Source organism: Erithacus rubecula, assembly GCF_903797595.1.
Source record: "Erithacus rubecula genome assembly, chromosome: 13".
Lineage (NCBI taxonomy): Eukaryota > Metazoa > Chordata > Aves > Passeriformes > Muscicapidae > Erithacus > Erithacus rubecula.
Window position 1 is genome coordinate 1,827,556 of NC_136665.1, and position 13,438 is coordinate 1,840,993.

The 13,438-nt window shown below is 55.5% G+C and overlaps 1 protein-coding gene across 1 annotated transcript in view; it reads right to left on the minus strand.

The window, feature by feature from the left end:
• Positions 1-285: 285 nt before the first annotated feature.
• Positions 286-13,438, minus strand: part of LOC306807319 (uncharacterized protein) — a 180,597-nt gene continuing 167,444 nt past the window's right edge. Inside the window, exons 16-17 of the mRNA XM_079316784.1 lie at positions 5,081-5,354; positions 286-322 (exon numbers count right to left, since the gene is read on the minus strand). Of these exons, the coding sequence (XP_079172910.1) occupies positions 5,110-5,354 (245 nt within the window). The 3' untranslated portion in view covers positions 286-322; positions 5,081-5,109. The remainder of the gene's footprint in view (positions 323-5,080; positions 5,355-13,438) is intronic.

Genomic DNA, 13,438 nt, shown 5'->3' on the forward strand with positions numbered 1-13,438 from the left:
AGATGTGTAGGGAAAGCCCCCGGCTGCTGACTGTCAGGAGAAGGCTGAGGGAAATGCACCCACCACGTTCTCTTTCCAGATCACTCAGCATCTGGTCCACAAAATCGGATGCCTCCAGAGACTCACTATTTCCTATTTGTTTGTTCTTCTTTCTCAGGGAACCTTAAGAGAAGATATTTCAATTTTTTCAGGAATTGATTCCACAAAAGCAGTGCTCAGCCTGCGGGGTCAGCAGGGACACACTACTCACCCCTGTGATCAGAACTGGGCTTTTGTGCAGCATCTAGAAAAGGACCAGGGAAAGTGTTCCCTGCAGACACACCTGTAACTAAACAGCCACAGAAGCTTCAGTCACATGGTTCCTACTAGGTTGTCAATGATTATTCCTTGGTGGGACAGTGAGAACATACTTGCAGGAGGCTCCAGAGGCTGCAGATCTTCATGAAGCCCAGCTACTTGAGAAGCTGTCCAAGCACTCTCACCTAGAATGGAGCACAGATGAGAAGCATTTCCATGGTGTGCTGGGATCCCCTTCTGCCTTAGGGTCCTGGGCACTGCCAGGGGGCAGGTAAGGTTGTAAGACCCTGATGTGAATGGACAAGGCCAAAGCTGCGGATGGGTCTGGGGAGCTCTGGGCAGACTCATGGTCACTCTGCCCCCTATTTCTATGCTCTGTGCAACATCCCTGCAGTTGCAACACCCAGGGCTTCTGGGGCTTCTTTCAATCCCAGTGAGGATAACCTCCATAAAAGCCTTGGGAAAATTGCCACAGGCAGTGAAACAACCATCCTTCCTAACCCCACTCTGTCCATCTTTATGGCCAGCTCCCCCAGCCCCAGGGGATAGAGTCAGGCCCTGTCAGGACACCCTGGAGCCCTGATCTCCCCCTCTGCCCTTTCCCCACCATGGGCACCCCTTGCAGCCCCTCCCAGGTTTTGGGCAGTGTCTCCCACAGAGGGAGCCCAGTAGGACTGCTCAGTAGCCGAGTGCCCTGAGCCTGCTCGGGATAATTCCTCTGGGCTGTGCCGCTCTTGTGCGGGCTGTGCCCGCTCTGTCCAGCAGCAGAGATGGCAGCTCAAGGCTCAGCAGGGCTCAGGCCCAGAGGACCAGCAATTACCTCCTGTCACTGTGCCTGGCATCACCTCCCTTCCTGCAGCAGAGGCTGGAACAGAATTACTGTGTCCTCGGGGAAATGCTTCCTTTAGGCCAGTCTTTCCTTTCATTGCTGGATGAGGGGACAAGTGCATCAGATGGAGCCGTTCCCCATTGGGGAGGTGCCATCCTAAGGAGGAAATGCTTGTCAAAATGATGGATATGGATCAGGATATCATAGAAATTTTCTGGATTTGCCAGGGCCCTCCCTTCTTCAAAAGCTGCCCTTACTGATCTACCCCAAGACTGGGAAATTTCACGGGATCTCAGGGTGTGCATGGCCCATGGGGCACTTTGGGCTCCCTGTGAGCTGATGCCAAAGGCCTTCCTGCAGAGGCTGGGGAGAAGCTGCAGCCAGGCCAGGCTGGGAAACAACCCTGCAGGGTGTGACAGCAGCAGTGGGGCAGCGAGGCTGCCATGGATCCCTTCTTGCTGTGCCGGGCACGGCGTGTCCAGATGTGCAGGGAAAGGCCCTGGCTGCTGAGTGTCAGGAGAAGGCTGAGGGAAATGCACCCACCACGGCGTCTCTGCAGATCATTCAGCATCTGGTCCAGAAGTCTGTCAGCCTCCAGCGATTTCTTGTCTCCTATATCTGGGTTGTTCCAACCAGGAGGACCTTAATGGAAAGTATTTCCATTTCTCATTCAGGCTGCAGGGGCAGTGAGTTCATTGAGTGCTGCAAGGCACTCTCTCAGCTCTGCCATCTGCTCAGGAGCAGGGGCTGAGGCACCATGTGCCTCTAGTGGCCACATGCTAAGATTGAAGGAATCCCTTGCATGGCAGTCAAGGGAGAAAAGACTCCCTGGAGCTGCCAGCAGATCTGAACCCAGCCCCTGCCAGGGACAGGGCTTGGCAGCAGCTCAGGCTGCCTGGAGCCAGCAAAGGAGCCACACAAAGGCACATCCCTGGGCCCTTCCCTTCCCTCTCTGCTCATCTGTGTGGCTGCACAGAGCACATGGAAGGAGACACTGGCAGTGCACATGGGAAGAAGATGGACTAAATGCTCCTTCCTCCCCCTGACAGTGATCCCACAGCATCCACCAAGGGCTCCTGAAGGGAGCAGGGAAAGGACACCAGAATCCTTCAACCCTTTTTAAAATGTAAAGGGAATAATCACAGAAGTGAGCCCTTTCCACAGTGACTCAGACTATTTTGACAGGAAAGGCACACTGAGGACTTGCCCCCACCATGCTCTAGAATCTTCACACTGCCGTTGACCAGATTTTCTAAATAACCCATGTCACAATCCCAACCAAGAAGGGAGCACAGATCAGAAGCATTGCCATGGTGTTCTGGGATTCCCTTCTGCCTTAGGGACCTGAGCACTGCAAGGGGGTCGGGCAAGGCTGTGGGAGCAAGATGTGAATGGGCATGGCCAATGTTGCAGAGGGTCCTGGAAAGCTCTGGGCTGGCTCTGGACACTCTCCACACTGTTTGCAGGCCTCGTGCCAAGTCAGTGGCAGGGAGGCAGCCAGGATGGCAGCTCAAGGCTCAGCAGGACACAGGCCCAGAGGCCCAGCAATTACCTCCTGTGACTGTGCCTGGCATTGCCTCCCTTCTTGCAGTAGAGGCTGGCACCGAACCAGTGCTTCCTCTGGGAATCTGAGCCGCCAGTCCAGTCTCTTCTTCCATCTCTGGAGAAAGGAAGAGGGACAGCTGGATCAGATGGATTTGTCCCACATTGGGGAGGTGGCATCTTCAGGAGACAATGCTTGTCATAGATATTGGTAGGGATCAGGACAAAGGCCATGTTATGGGGATGGCCAGGGCCCCCCTTCTCCAAACAGCTGCCCCTCCTCATTTTTTGGGAGACCAGGAAATTTCAGGGGATCTCAGGGTGTGCATGGCCCATGGGGCGCTTTGGGCTCCCTGTGAGCTGATGCCAAAGGCCTTCCTGCAGAGGCTGGGGAGAAGCTGCAGCCAGGCCAGGCTGGGAAACAACCCTGCAGGGTGTGACAGCAGCAGTGGGGCAGCGAGGCTGCCATGGATCACATCTTGCTGTGCCGGGCACGGCGTGTCCAGATGTGCAGGGAAAGCCCCCGGCTGCTTAGTGTCAGGAGAAGGCTGAGGGAAATGCACCCACCACGGCGTCTCTGCAGATCAGTCAGCATCTGGTCCAGAAGTCTGTCAGCCTCCAGCGATTTCTTGTCTCCTATATCTGGGTTGTTCCAACCAGGAGGACCTTAATGGAAAGTATTTCCATTTCTCATTCAGGCTGCAGGGGCAGTGAGTTCATTGAGTGCTGCCATGCACTCTCTCAGCTCTTCCTTCTGCTCAGGAGCAAGGGCAGACTCAGCACGTGCCTCCAGTGGCCCCAAACTAGGATGGAAGGAACCCTTTGAAGGGCTGTCTGAGGAGAAAAGACGCCCTGGAGCTTCCATCAGATCTGAACCCAGCCCCTGCCAGGGCCAGGGCTTGGCAGTGACAGTGGGACCAGCTCAGACTCCCTGGATCCAGCAAAGGATCGACGCAAGGCACATCCCTGGGCCCTTCCCTTCCCTTCCCTCTCTGCTCGTCTGTGTGGCTGCACAGAGCACATGGAAGGAGACACTGGCATTTCACATGGGAAGAGGCTGAAGTGCTAAATGCTCCTTTCTCCCCCTGACAGTGATTCCACAGCATCCAGTCAGGGCTCCTGAAAGGAGCAGGGCAAGGATGCCAGAATCCCTCAACCCTGACATTATATATAGGAAATCATCACAAGAGTGAGCCCTTTCCACAGTGATACAGACTATTCTGACAGGAAAGGCATACTGAGGACTTGCCCCCACCATGCTCTAGAATCTTCACACTGCCGTTGACCAGATTTTCTAAATAACCCATGTCACAATCCCAACCAAGAAGGGAGCACAGATCAGAAGCATTGCCATGGTGTTCTGGGATTCCCTTCTGCCTTAGGGGCCTGGGCATTGCAAGGGGGTCGGGCAAGGCTGTGGGAGCAAGATGTGAATGGGTATGGCCAACATTGCAGAGGGGCCTGGGGAGCTCTGGGCTGGCTCTGGACACTCTCCACACTGTTTGCAGGCCCTGTGCACCATCCCTGGCAGGTAGGCCGCCAGGATTGCAGCCTCAAAGCTCAGCAGGACACAGGCCCAGAGGCCCAGCAATTACCTCCTGTGACTGTGATTGGCATCGCCTCTTTCCCTGCAGCAGTTGCTTGCAGAGAATTACTGCTTCCCCTGGGAAATGGAGCCATCAGCACAAGCTGTTCTTCCATCTCTGGAGGAAGAAAGAGGGACAGCTGGATCAGATGGAATTGTTCCGCAGCTGGGAGGTGGCATCTTCAGGAGACAATGCTTGTCATAGATATTGGTAAGGATCAGGACAAAGGCCATGTTATGGGGATGGCCAGGGCCCCCCTTTTCGAAACAGCTGCCCCTGCTCATTTGCTGGGAGACCAGGAAATTTCAGGGGATCTCAGGGTATGCATGGCCCTTGGGGCACTTTGGGCTCCCTGTGAGCTGATGCCAAAGGCCTTCCTGCAGAGGCTGGGGAGAAGCTGCAGTCAGGCCAGGCTGGGATACTGCCCTGCAGGGTGTGACAGCAGCAGTGGGGCAGCGAGGCTGCCATGGATCCCTTCCCGCTGTGCCGGGCACGGCGTGTCCTGATGTGCAGGGAAAGCCCCCGGCTGCTGAATGTCAGGAGAAGGTGGAGGGAAATGCACCCACCTTCTCCTCCCTGCAGCATTTCCTTCAGCATTTGCCTCATGATTTCCAATGGCTCCTGGAATTTCTTGTTTGCCGTGTGTTTAGTCTTTTCTGTTTGAGTACCTTAAATGAAAATAGTTTCATTTCCAAGCAGTAACCGCACAAAAGCAGCGCTCAGCCTGTGGGGTTAGAAGGGACCCACTACTCACCCCTGTGATGGGAGCTGGGCTTGTGTGTAGCATCCAGGCCAGGAGTTGGAGAAATGCTCCCTGCAGACACACCTGTAACTCAACAGCCGCAGAAGCTTCTGTCATCTCTGCTGCTCTGCCTGGGCAGCACTGAGCTGCAGGAGCAGTGAGGGGATTGCACAAGGCCAGGGCACACACAAGCACGGCTCTGTCCTGGCACCTGCAGCGATGCCCCCCTGGCCGAGCTTTGGGCTCTGTGCTGGCAGCTCCCCCAGGGGGAAAGGCCTTGACCTACCCTCACCAGCTCCTAGAGCCTGTTCCCTGAATGTGGGTTGGAAAGCCAGATCACCTTCCCCAACAGGTTCATCTGCAAAGAAAGGCAGGACAGAAGAGCTCCCAGCACTGCAGGAGATCTTCAGACTGCCCATGGTCAGCAAAGGAGCGACACAAGGCACAGCCCTGGGCCCTTCTCTTCCCTCTCTGCACTTCTTGTGGCTGCACAGAGCACACAGAAGGAGACACTGGCATTGCACATGGGAAGAGCATTGACAGCTAAAATGCTTCTTCCTCCCACTGTCAGCGATCCTGTGGGATCACCCAGGGCTCCTGAAGAGAGCAGGGCAAGGTTTCAAGAAACCATCAACCTTGAAGTGATCTTAAGGGGAATGGCATATGAGTGAGCTCTTGCCACAGTTACACTGCTTCTCCTGTCAGGAAAGGGTTATTAAGAACCTGCCTTCAGCATCCTCTAGGAAATTCATGCCACATTCCAGCAGGGCTTCCAGATAATCCAAGTCACGATCCCAATCTGGAAGGGAGCAGAGATCAGAAGCATTTCCATGCTGTGCTGGGATCCCCTTCTGCCTTAGAGAACTGGGCACTGCAAGGGGGTTGTGTAGGGCTGATGGGGTCAGATATGAATGGACAATGCTGGGTGTTCTCTCCCTCCCACAGAGGAAAGCCTCCCTATAGCCCTATGCAAAAGCATTCCCAACGCTTCCTGGGGAGAAGGGAGCACTGTGCCGGGAAAGGGGAGCCAGGCCGCCGGCTCACCTGCTCCCTGCGCTGGCCACGGAGCTGCCTGGGCAGCCCTGGCAGGCAGGGCCATAGCCAGGAGGAGCAGGAGGAAGAGGCGCAGAGCAAGGGCCATGGTGCCTTGCCCTCTGCCAGTGCCGCAGCTCTTGCTGCCACCGCTGTGCTGCCACCGCTGTCTCAATGTCAGCACCACTGCCACCACCGCCGCTGCTGCCGCAACAGTTGTGCTCCAGGACTGACTGCTCGGTTCCTGTGGTGCTGTGCAGCCACGGGGCTCTGGGACCTCTGTGACCTCAGAGCCTGCTGTGACCTCAGCTTGCTGTCACCCCAGAGCCTGCTGTGACCTCATGGCCTCAGCTGTACCCCCACAGTGTCCCCCCATCTGCATGAATGGGCTGTGGTAATTGTCAATGTTTTGCTTTATCAAAAAGCCATTGCTTAAGCAAAACTTTTATTCTGCCTGTTGACATTGCTGGTCAGGCTGTGTCCCTGGAGATGCTCTTGGTGGCTTCCCTCTTTTTTTCTGGGCATGCCAGTGGAGGAGATCCAGGCCCAGATGATGCCATTGATGGAGATGTGCCCTGAGCCCAGGGATGCTCAGCACGGGCTCCCCCTGCCCCTTGAGGCCTCATTGCTGGTCACAGCAGCCCCTGCCTGGCTCCTGCCTGCCCGCACTGAGGGCATCCATGGCTGGTCCTGGACATGGAGCTCAGCCAGTGCTGGTGCCACGTGGGCCGTGCTGGTGTTACCACCCAGACAGAGCTGTGACAACTCCACTAATTTGAATATAAAACATGGGTATAGCCCTGGCCTGGCAGACAGGGGCAGCCAACTTCAGTCTGGGATGGGGAGCACGGCAAGGGGCTCAAGGGCAGGGGGTTTTGTTTCGGAGGTGTGGGTGCTGGGACACACTCCAGAGAGGAGTGCAGTCAGGGCAGATGGGAACTGACGTGAAGAACCGGAATGTGACAGGTTCTGATTGCCTGAGCTCTTGGGCTTCTCTTCTGAATGTGCACAGGAGCACCTGTGGAGAGAGCAGTGTCTGAGGCCCCAGCTGCCCCTGGCACACAGGGAGCCTCGTGCCCAGCAGGACCCAGAGCTGGCAAGGCTCCCCAGCACGGCTGGAGCTGCTGGCACAGCTTGGCCCAGCTGGACAGCTGCCCCTCAAGGCCCCGGCCAGCAGGGGATGGCTCTGGGCAGGGTCCCTGGCCAGGAGCAGCCCCAGAGCGCCTCTGCCTTTCAAGGGCAATCTGGTCCCCGCTCTTTCTCCTCCCCACCTTGCTCTGCCTCTGCCTACTGTTCCTGGGGCTGGTCTTGGCCACGCAGCCTCAGCGGGAGCCAGCACTGGCTGCAGCCCCAGCGGCTTCCCAGGACAAGGCCCAGCAATTGGGAGGCCAATGAAAGCACTGGGCAGCAGCAGAACCCTCAGCAGAGTTATGTGGACAACCACTGACCATGCACAACTCCACAGCAGCCTCACTGGGAATGTTTCCTGTCTACAGCCACCAGCAAATGAATAAGTTTCAGGGAGGAAATCAAAAAAGCACACACCAGTTTCTCTTCCAGCCATACCAGATTCCAACACAGCACAGCATGAAGACAGGCACCAAATGAAGCAGGACTGAAATGAACTCTAGCCAGCAGCATGTATCCTTACAGAAACCCTTTCCAATGTCCTTCTGTAAATTGGGAACATGTGTTGAGGTGCTGGCTGCATCTGTAGGAGCAATGGAGTGCCTGAGCCCGTGCTGTGTTCCACTGCCGAGCTGGCAGCTCACTGGACACAGCCAGGACGCTCTCTGTTTCCCCAGAGCTGAGGCTTGGGGAACCTTGACCCCCCTGGCACAGGCTGTGCCACTCAAGAAAGCCCAGAAGGCCGGGAGGAGAGCCCGGGGGCAGCGCAGCTGCTTGGGCAGTGGCTCCTTCCAGAGACCCGGGCCCAAGCCAGCCCTGAGTGGCCACTGCCAGCCCCGAGCCTCCCTGCCCCGTGACAGCTGCCCCAGCCCCAGGGGACACAATCAGGCCCTGTCAGGACCCAGTGCAGGCCCTGCCCAGTCGGGAGCCAGGGCTGGCTGTGGCCCTGGGCTCATGGCAGGGCTCCTGCTCGGGGCTGCTCCTGTGCCTTGGGCCTCTGGGCACTCAGGGCAGCTCCAGGAGCAGCTGCAGTAGGAGGGACCTTGGTGCACGAGTCCCCTTTCCCAGGGGCTGGGAACGAGCTCCAGAGGCCACCAAGCCGAGGTACCTCCAGCTTTGGCTGCTGCTGGGCCATGCAAGGGCAAGGGCTGAGCCTGGCACAGCAATTACCTTCTGTTCCTGTGCTTGTTCCTGGCATCTTCTTTTCTTCATCAAGGGCTGGCACAGAGCTATTCCTTCCTCTAGGATATGCCAGCATCTGCACATTCTTTTGCTTCATTGCTTGAGAAAGAAAAAGGGACACCTGGATCAGATGGAAGCATTCCCGTTCAGGGAGGTGGCATGTTCAGGAGGCATTGATTGTTTAAATCGTGGATAAGGATCAGGAAACGACCCAGATTCTTGAGGCTGTGACAGGGCTCCTTCTTGTCCTAATCACCACCTCTTCTGATCTATATCAAGAACAGGAAAATTCTGGGGATCTCAGGGTGTGCATGGCCCGTAGGGCAGTTTGGGCTCCCTGTGAGCTGATGCCAGAGGCCTTCCTGCAGAGGCTGGGGAGAACCTGCAGCCAGGCCAGGCTGGGAAACAGCCCTGCAGGGTGTGACAGCAGCAGCGGGGCAGTGAGGCTGCCATGGATCCCTTCCCGCTGTGCCGGGCACGGCATGTCAAAATGTTCAGGGAAAGCCCCCGGCTGCTGAGTGTCAGGAGAAGGCTGAGGAAAATGCACCCACCACGGCGTCTCTGCAGATCATTCAGCATTTTGTCCAGAAGTCTGTTGGTGTCCCGTGATTTATTGTCTTCCATACCTGCGTTGTTCCAGCTTGGTAAACCTTAATGGAAAGTATTTCCATTTCTCATTCACGCTGCAGGGGCAGTGGGTGCATTGAGTGCTCCAAGTCACTCCCCCAGCTCAGGAGCAGGGGCAGAGGCAGCACGTGCCTCCAGTGGCCACACACTGGGATGGAAGAGCCTCTTGCAGGGCAGTCAGAAGAGAAAGGACTCCCTAGAGCTGCCAGCAGCTTTGAACCCAGCCCCTGCCCGGGAAAGAGTGTGGGAGTGGCAGCAGGAACAGCTCAGGCTGCCTCAAGGCCAACAAAGGAGCCACAAAGACACAGCCCTGGGCCCTTTCCTTCCCTCTCTTGATCTTCTGTGTGGATGCACAGAGCACACCGGAGGAGACACTGGCATTGCACATGGGAAGAGCATTGACAGCTAAATGCTCCTTCCTCCAACTGACAGAGATCCTGTGGGATCACCTAGGGCTCCAAGAGATAGGAGGGCAAGTTTTCCAGAATCCCTGAACCCTGAGATGATCTTAAGTGAAGAGGCACCTGAGTGAGCCCTTGCCACACTGAGAACTATTTTACTGTGAGGAAAGGGATGCTGAGAACTTGCCTCCAGGAAATCTCATATGATCGAAACTCTCATCCATCCAAGCTGCTGGATCAACATTCTCAGGCCTCTCATCTAGAAGGGAGCACAGATCAGAAGCATTTCCATGGTGTGCTGGGATTCCCTTGATCCTTAGGAAGGGAACTGGGCTATGCAGTCAGGCCGTGTAAGGCTATGTGAGCCAGATGTGAATGGACATGGCCAAAGCTGCAGAGGGGCCTGGGGAGCTCTGGGCTGGCTCTGGTCACTCTGCACACTCTTTCCATAGCTTGTGCAACATCCCCGGATAGGTGGCTATTGCAGCCCAGGGCCCCTCCCACAGAGGAAAGCCTCCCTATTGCCCTATGCAAAACCATTCCCAACGCTTTCTGGGGAGAAGGGAGCGCTGTCCCGGGAAAGGGGAGCCAGGCTGCCGGCTCACCTGCTCCCCTCGCTGGCCACGGAACTGCCTGGGCAGCCCTGGCAGGCAGGGCCACAACCAGGAGGAGCAGGAGGAAGAGGCGCAGAGCAAGGGCCATGGTGCCTTGCCCTCTGCCAGTGCCGCAGCTCTTGCTGCCACCGCTGTGCTGCCACCGCTGTCTCAATGTCAGCACCACTGCCGCCGCCGCCGCTGCTGCCGCAACAGTTGTGCTCCAGGACTGACTGCTCGGTGCCTGTGGTGCTGTGCAATCACGGGGCTCTAGAACCTCTGGGACCTCAGAGTCTGCTGTGAAATCAGGGCCAGGGTGGAGTTTTTGGGGAGTGGGATCTCTGCTCTTTGGGAGGGAGCACCTCCTGCCCAGCAGCTCTGTCCATGGGCTGTGACACAGTCCCAGCCCAGCTGATCTCCCAACCTGGGGATGAAGGGATGGAGAGCAGCCCTGCCAAGGTAGTCTTGCAGGTGTTGCTTGATGAGAGGCTGGACATGAGCCAGCCATGTGCATCCATAGCAGTGTGCCTAGCATGTTAAAAGGGTTATTTTCACCTCTCTGCTCTGATGAGACCCCACCTGAAACACTGCATCCCGCTCTGGGTCCCAACACTGGAAGGACATGGCCCTGTTGGAGCTTGTCCAGAGGAGGGACAAAATGCTCTGAGGACTGGAGCCCCTCTGCTTAGGAAACAGGCTGGGAAGCTGGGGGTGTTAATTCTGGAAGAGAGAAAGCTCCAGGGAGTCCTGATTGCTGCCTTTCAGTACCTCAAGAGGGCTTGTAAAAAATGGGACAGAGTTTTTAGTGGGGCCTGTTGTGACAAGACCGAGGGGGAATGGCTTGAATCTAAGAGATGTTAAATTCAGACTAGACATAAGAAATACATTTTTTACACTGTGGGTTTTGAAACCCTGGCACAGGTTACCCAGAGACGTGGGCATGCATCTCTGCAGACATTGAAGTTCATGCTTTGAGCAACCTGATGTAGTTAAAGGTGTCCCTGCTCACTTCAGTGCATTGGATCAGATGGCCTTCAAATGTCCCTTCCAAAGCAAGCTATTCTGTGCTCCTGTGCACCTTCCAAGCAGCACTGGATTAATGCCGGAGTGGCGATGCTGGCACCTGTATTTTGGTAGTTGTGCCATTTAGCAATTGGCCAAGAGAGGATTGATGGGCTTGAAAGTCAAAATTGTTCATATATGGAATATTAACTAAGACATGAATTACAGATTGTCAAAATAATTGCTTGAGGAACAAAAAAATCTAAATAAAAATAAGATTATGTGTGAAATTGTAAGTAAAGCATCATGTAAAAAAAAACCAAAACCAAACAAAAAAACCAAAAAAAACCAAACAAAAAAAACAACACCAAAAAATTCATCAACAACAACAAAAAAACCAATCAAACTAATAAACAAAAAGAAAAAAAAAAAAACAGAAACAAAAAAAAACAAACATGAAAAACGGAAAACCAGACCTGCCAAAGCAGAAAACAATAAGGCTGTTGCATCTGTTACAATATTTTAAAAAATTGCTTAAAAGAATCTGAGATTTTCAGGACCATTAATATATACAGAAATCTCCAGGTATTGGTAATAAATGAAAGAAACTGTAGTGTGAAATTCGCAGAGGTAACCAGGAATTTTTTGGTGGATTTGTTGCAAAATTTCTGAGTGCAGACTGCAAAAGGATAGGGGATTGGCAGACCATGTGTGGGCATTTACACAGCAGTCTGAGGGTTGTTTCTGGGATCAAGTCCAGAGAAAAGCAACACACAATCATGGGGACAATCTCCTTGCCAGCTGTCAATTCTTTGACAGTTTTTCCCCTTTTCAAGCTCCTTTGCTGGTTGCTGCACACAAGCCCAGCTCCCATAGCAGGGGTGAACAATGTCCCTGATGAGTCCACGGGCTGAGCACTGCTTTTGTGGGATCCATTTTGTGGGCTGGGGGAGCTGTCACGGGGCAGGGAGGCTCGGGGCTGGCAGTAGCTGCTCAGGGGTGGCTTGGGCCCAGGTCCCTGGAAGGACCCACTGCCCAAGCAGCTGTGCTGCCCCCGAGCTCTGCTCCCGGCCTTCTGGGCTTTGTTGGGTGGCACAGCCTGTGCCAGGGGGGCCAAGGTGCCCCAGGCCCCAGCTCTGGGGAAACAGAGAGTGTCCTGGCTGTATCCAACCAGCTGCCAGCTCGGCAGTGGAACACAGCACGGGTTCAGACACTCCATTGCTCCCACAGATGCAGCCAGCACCTCAACATGTTTTACTGATTCCCAGGAGGACATTGGAAAGCTTTTCTGTCAGGGAACAAACTATTTGACTGGGATAAGGACATGTTTGGCCATCTATTTCTGCCAGTAAATGAGCTTAACTAAACATTAGCCGAGACCCTCCAAAATGAGCACTTGTGCCTCAATAAAGAGATGGAGCTGTCACCCAGTGTTGGGGTGGCACTACCAGCAAAGCCCACATGGAACCAGCACTGGCTGAGCTCCATGTCCAGGAGCAGCCATGGATGCCCTCAGTGCGGGCAGGCAGGAGCCAGGCAGGGGCTGCTGTGACCAGCGGCGAGGCCTCAAGGGGCTGGGGGACCCCGTGCTGAGCATCCCTGGGCTCAGGGCACATCTCCATCAATGGCATCATCTGGGCCTGGATCTCCTCCACTGGCATGCCCAGAAAAAAAGAGGGAAGCCACCAAGAGCATCTCCAGGGACACAGCCTGACCAGCAATGTTAGCAGACAAACTAAGTTTTTGCTAAGCAATGGCCCTTTGATAAAGCAAAACATTGACAATTACCACAGCCCATTCATGCAGATGGGGGGACACTGTGGGGGTACAGCTGAGGCCATGAGGTCACAGCAGGCCCTGGGGTGACAGCAGGCTGAGGTCACAGCAGGCTCTGAGGTCACAGAGGTCCCAGAGCCCCGTGGCTGCACAGCACCACAGGCACCGAGCAGTCAGTCCTGGAGCACAACTGTTGCGGCAGCAGCGGCGGCGGCGGCAGTGGTGCTGACATTGGGACAGCGGTGGCAGCACAGCGGTGGCAGCAAGAGCTGCGGCACTGGCAGAGGGCAAGGCACCATGGCCCTTGCTCTGCGCCTCTTCCTCCTGCTCCTCCTGGCTGTGGCCCTGCCTGCCAGGGCTGCCCAGGCAGCTCCGTGGCCAGCGCAGGGAGCAGGTGAGCTGGCGGCCTGGCTCCCCTTTCCCGGGACAGCGCTCCCTTCTCCCCAGGAAGTGTTGGGAATGGTTTTGCATAGGGCTATAGGGAGGCTTTCCTCTGTCAGAGGGGAGAGAGCCCATAGGTACCCTGGGCTGCAATAGCCATCCGTCCGGGGGTAGGGTTGCACAGGGCATGGAAAGAGTGTGCAGAGTGGTCAGAGTCAGCCCAGAGCTCCCCAGGCCCCTCTGAAGATTTGGCCATGTCCATTCACATCTGGTCCACACAGCCTTACATGACCTGACTGCATAGCCCAGTTCCCTCCCTA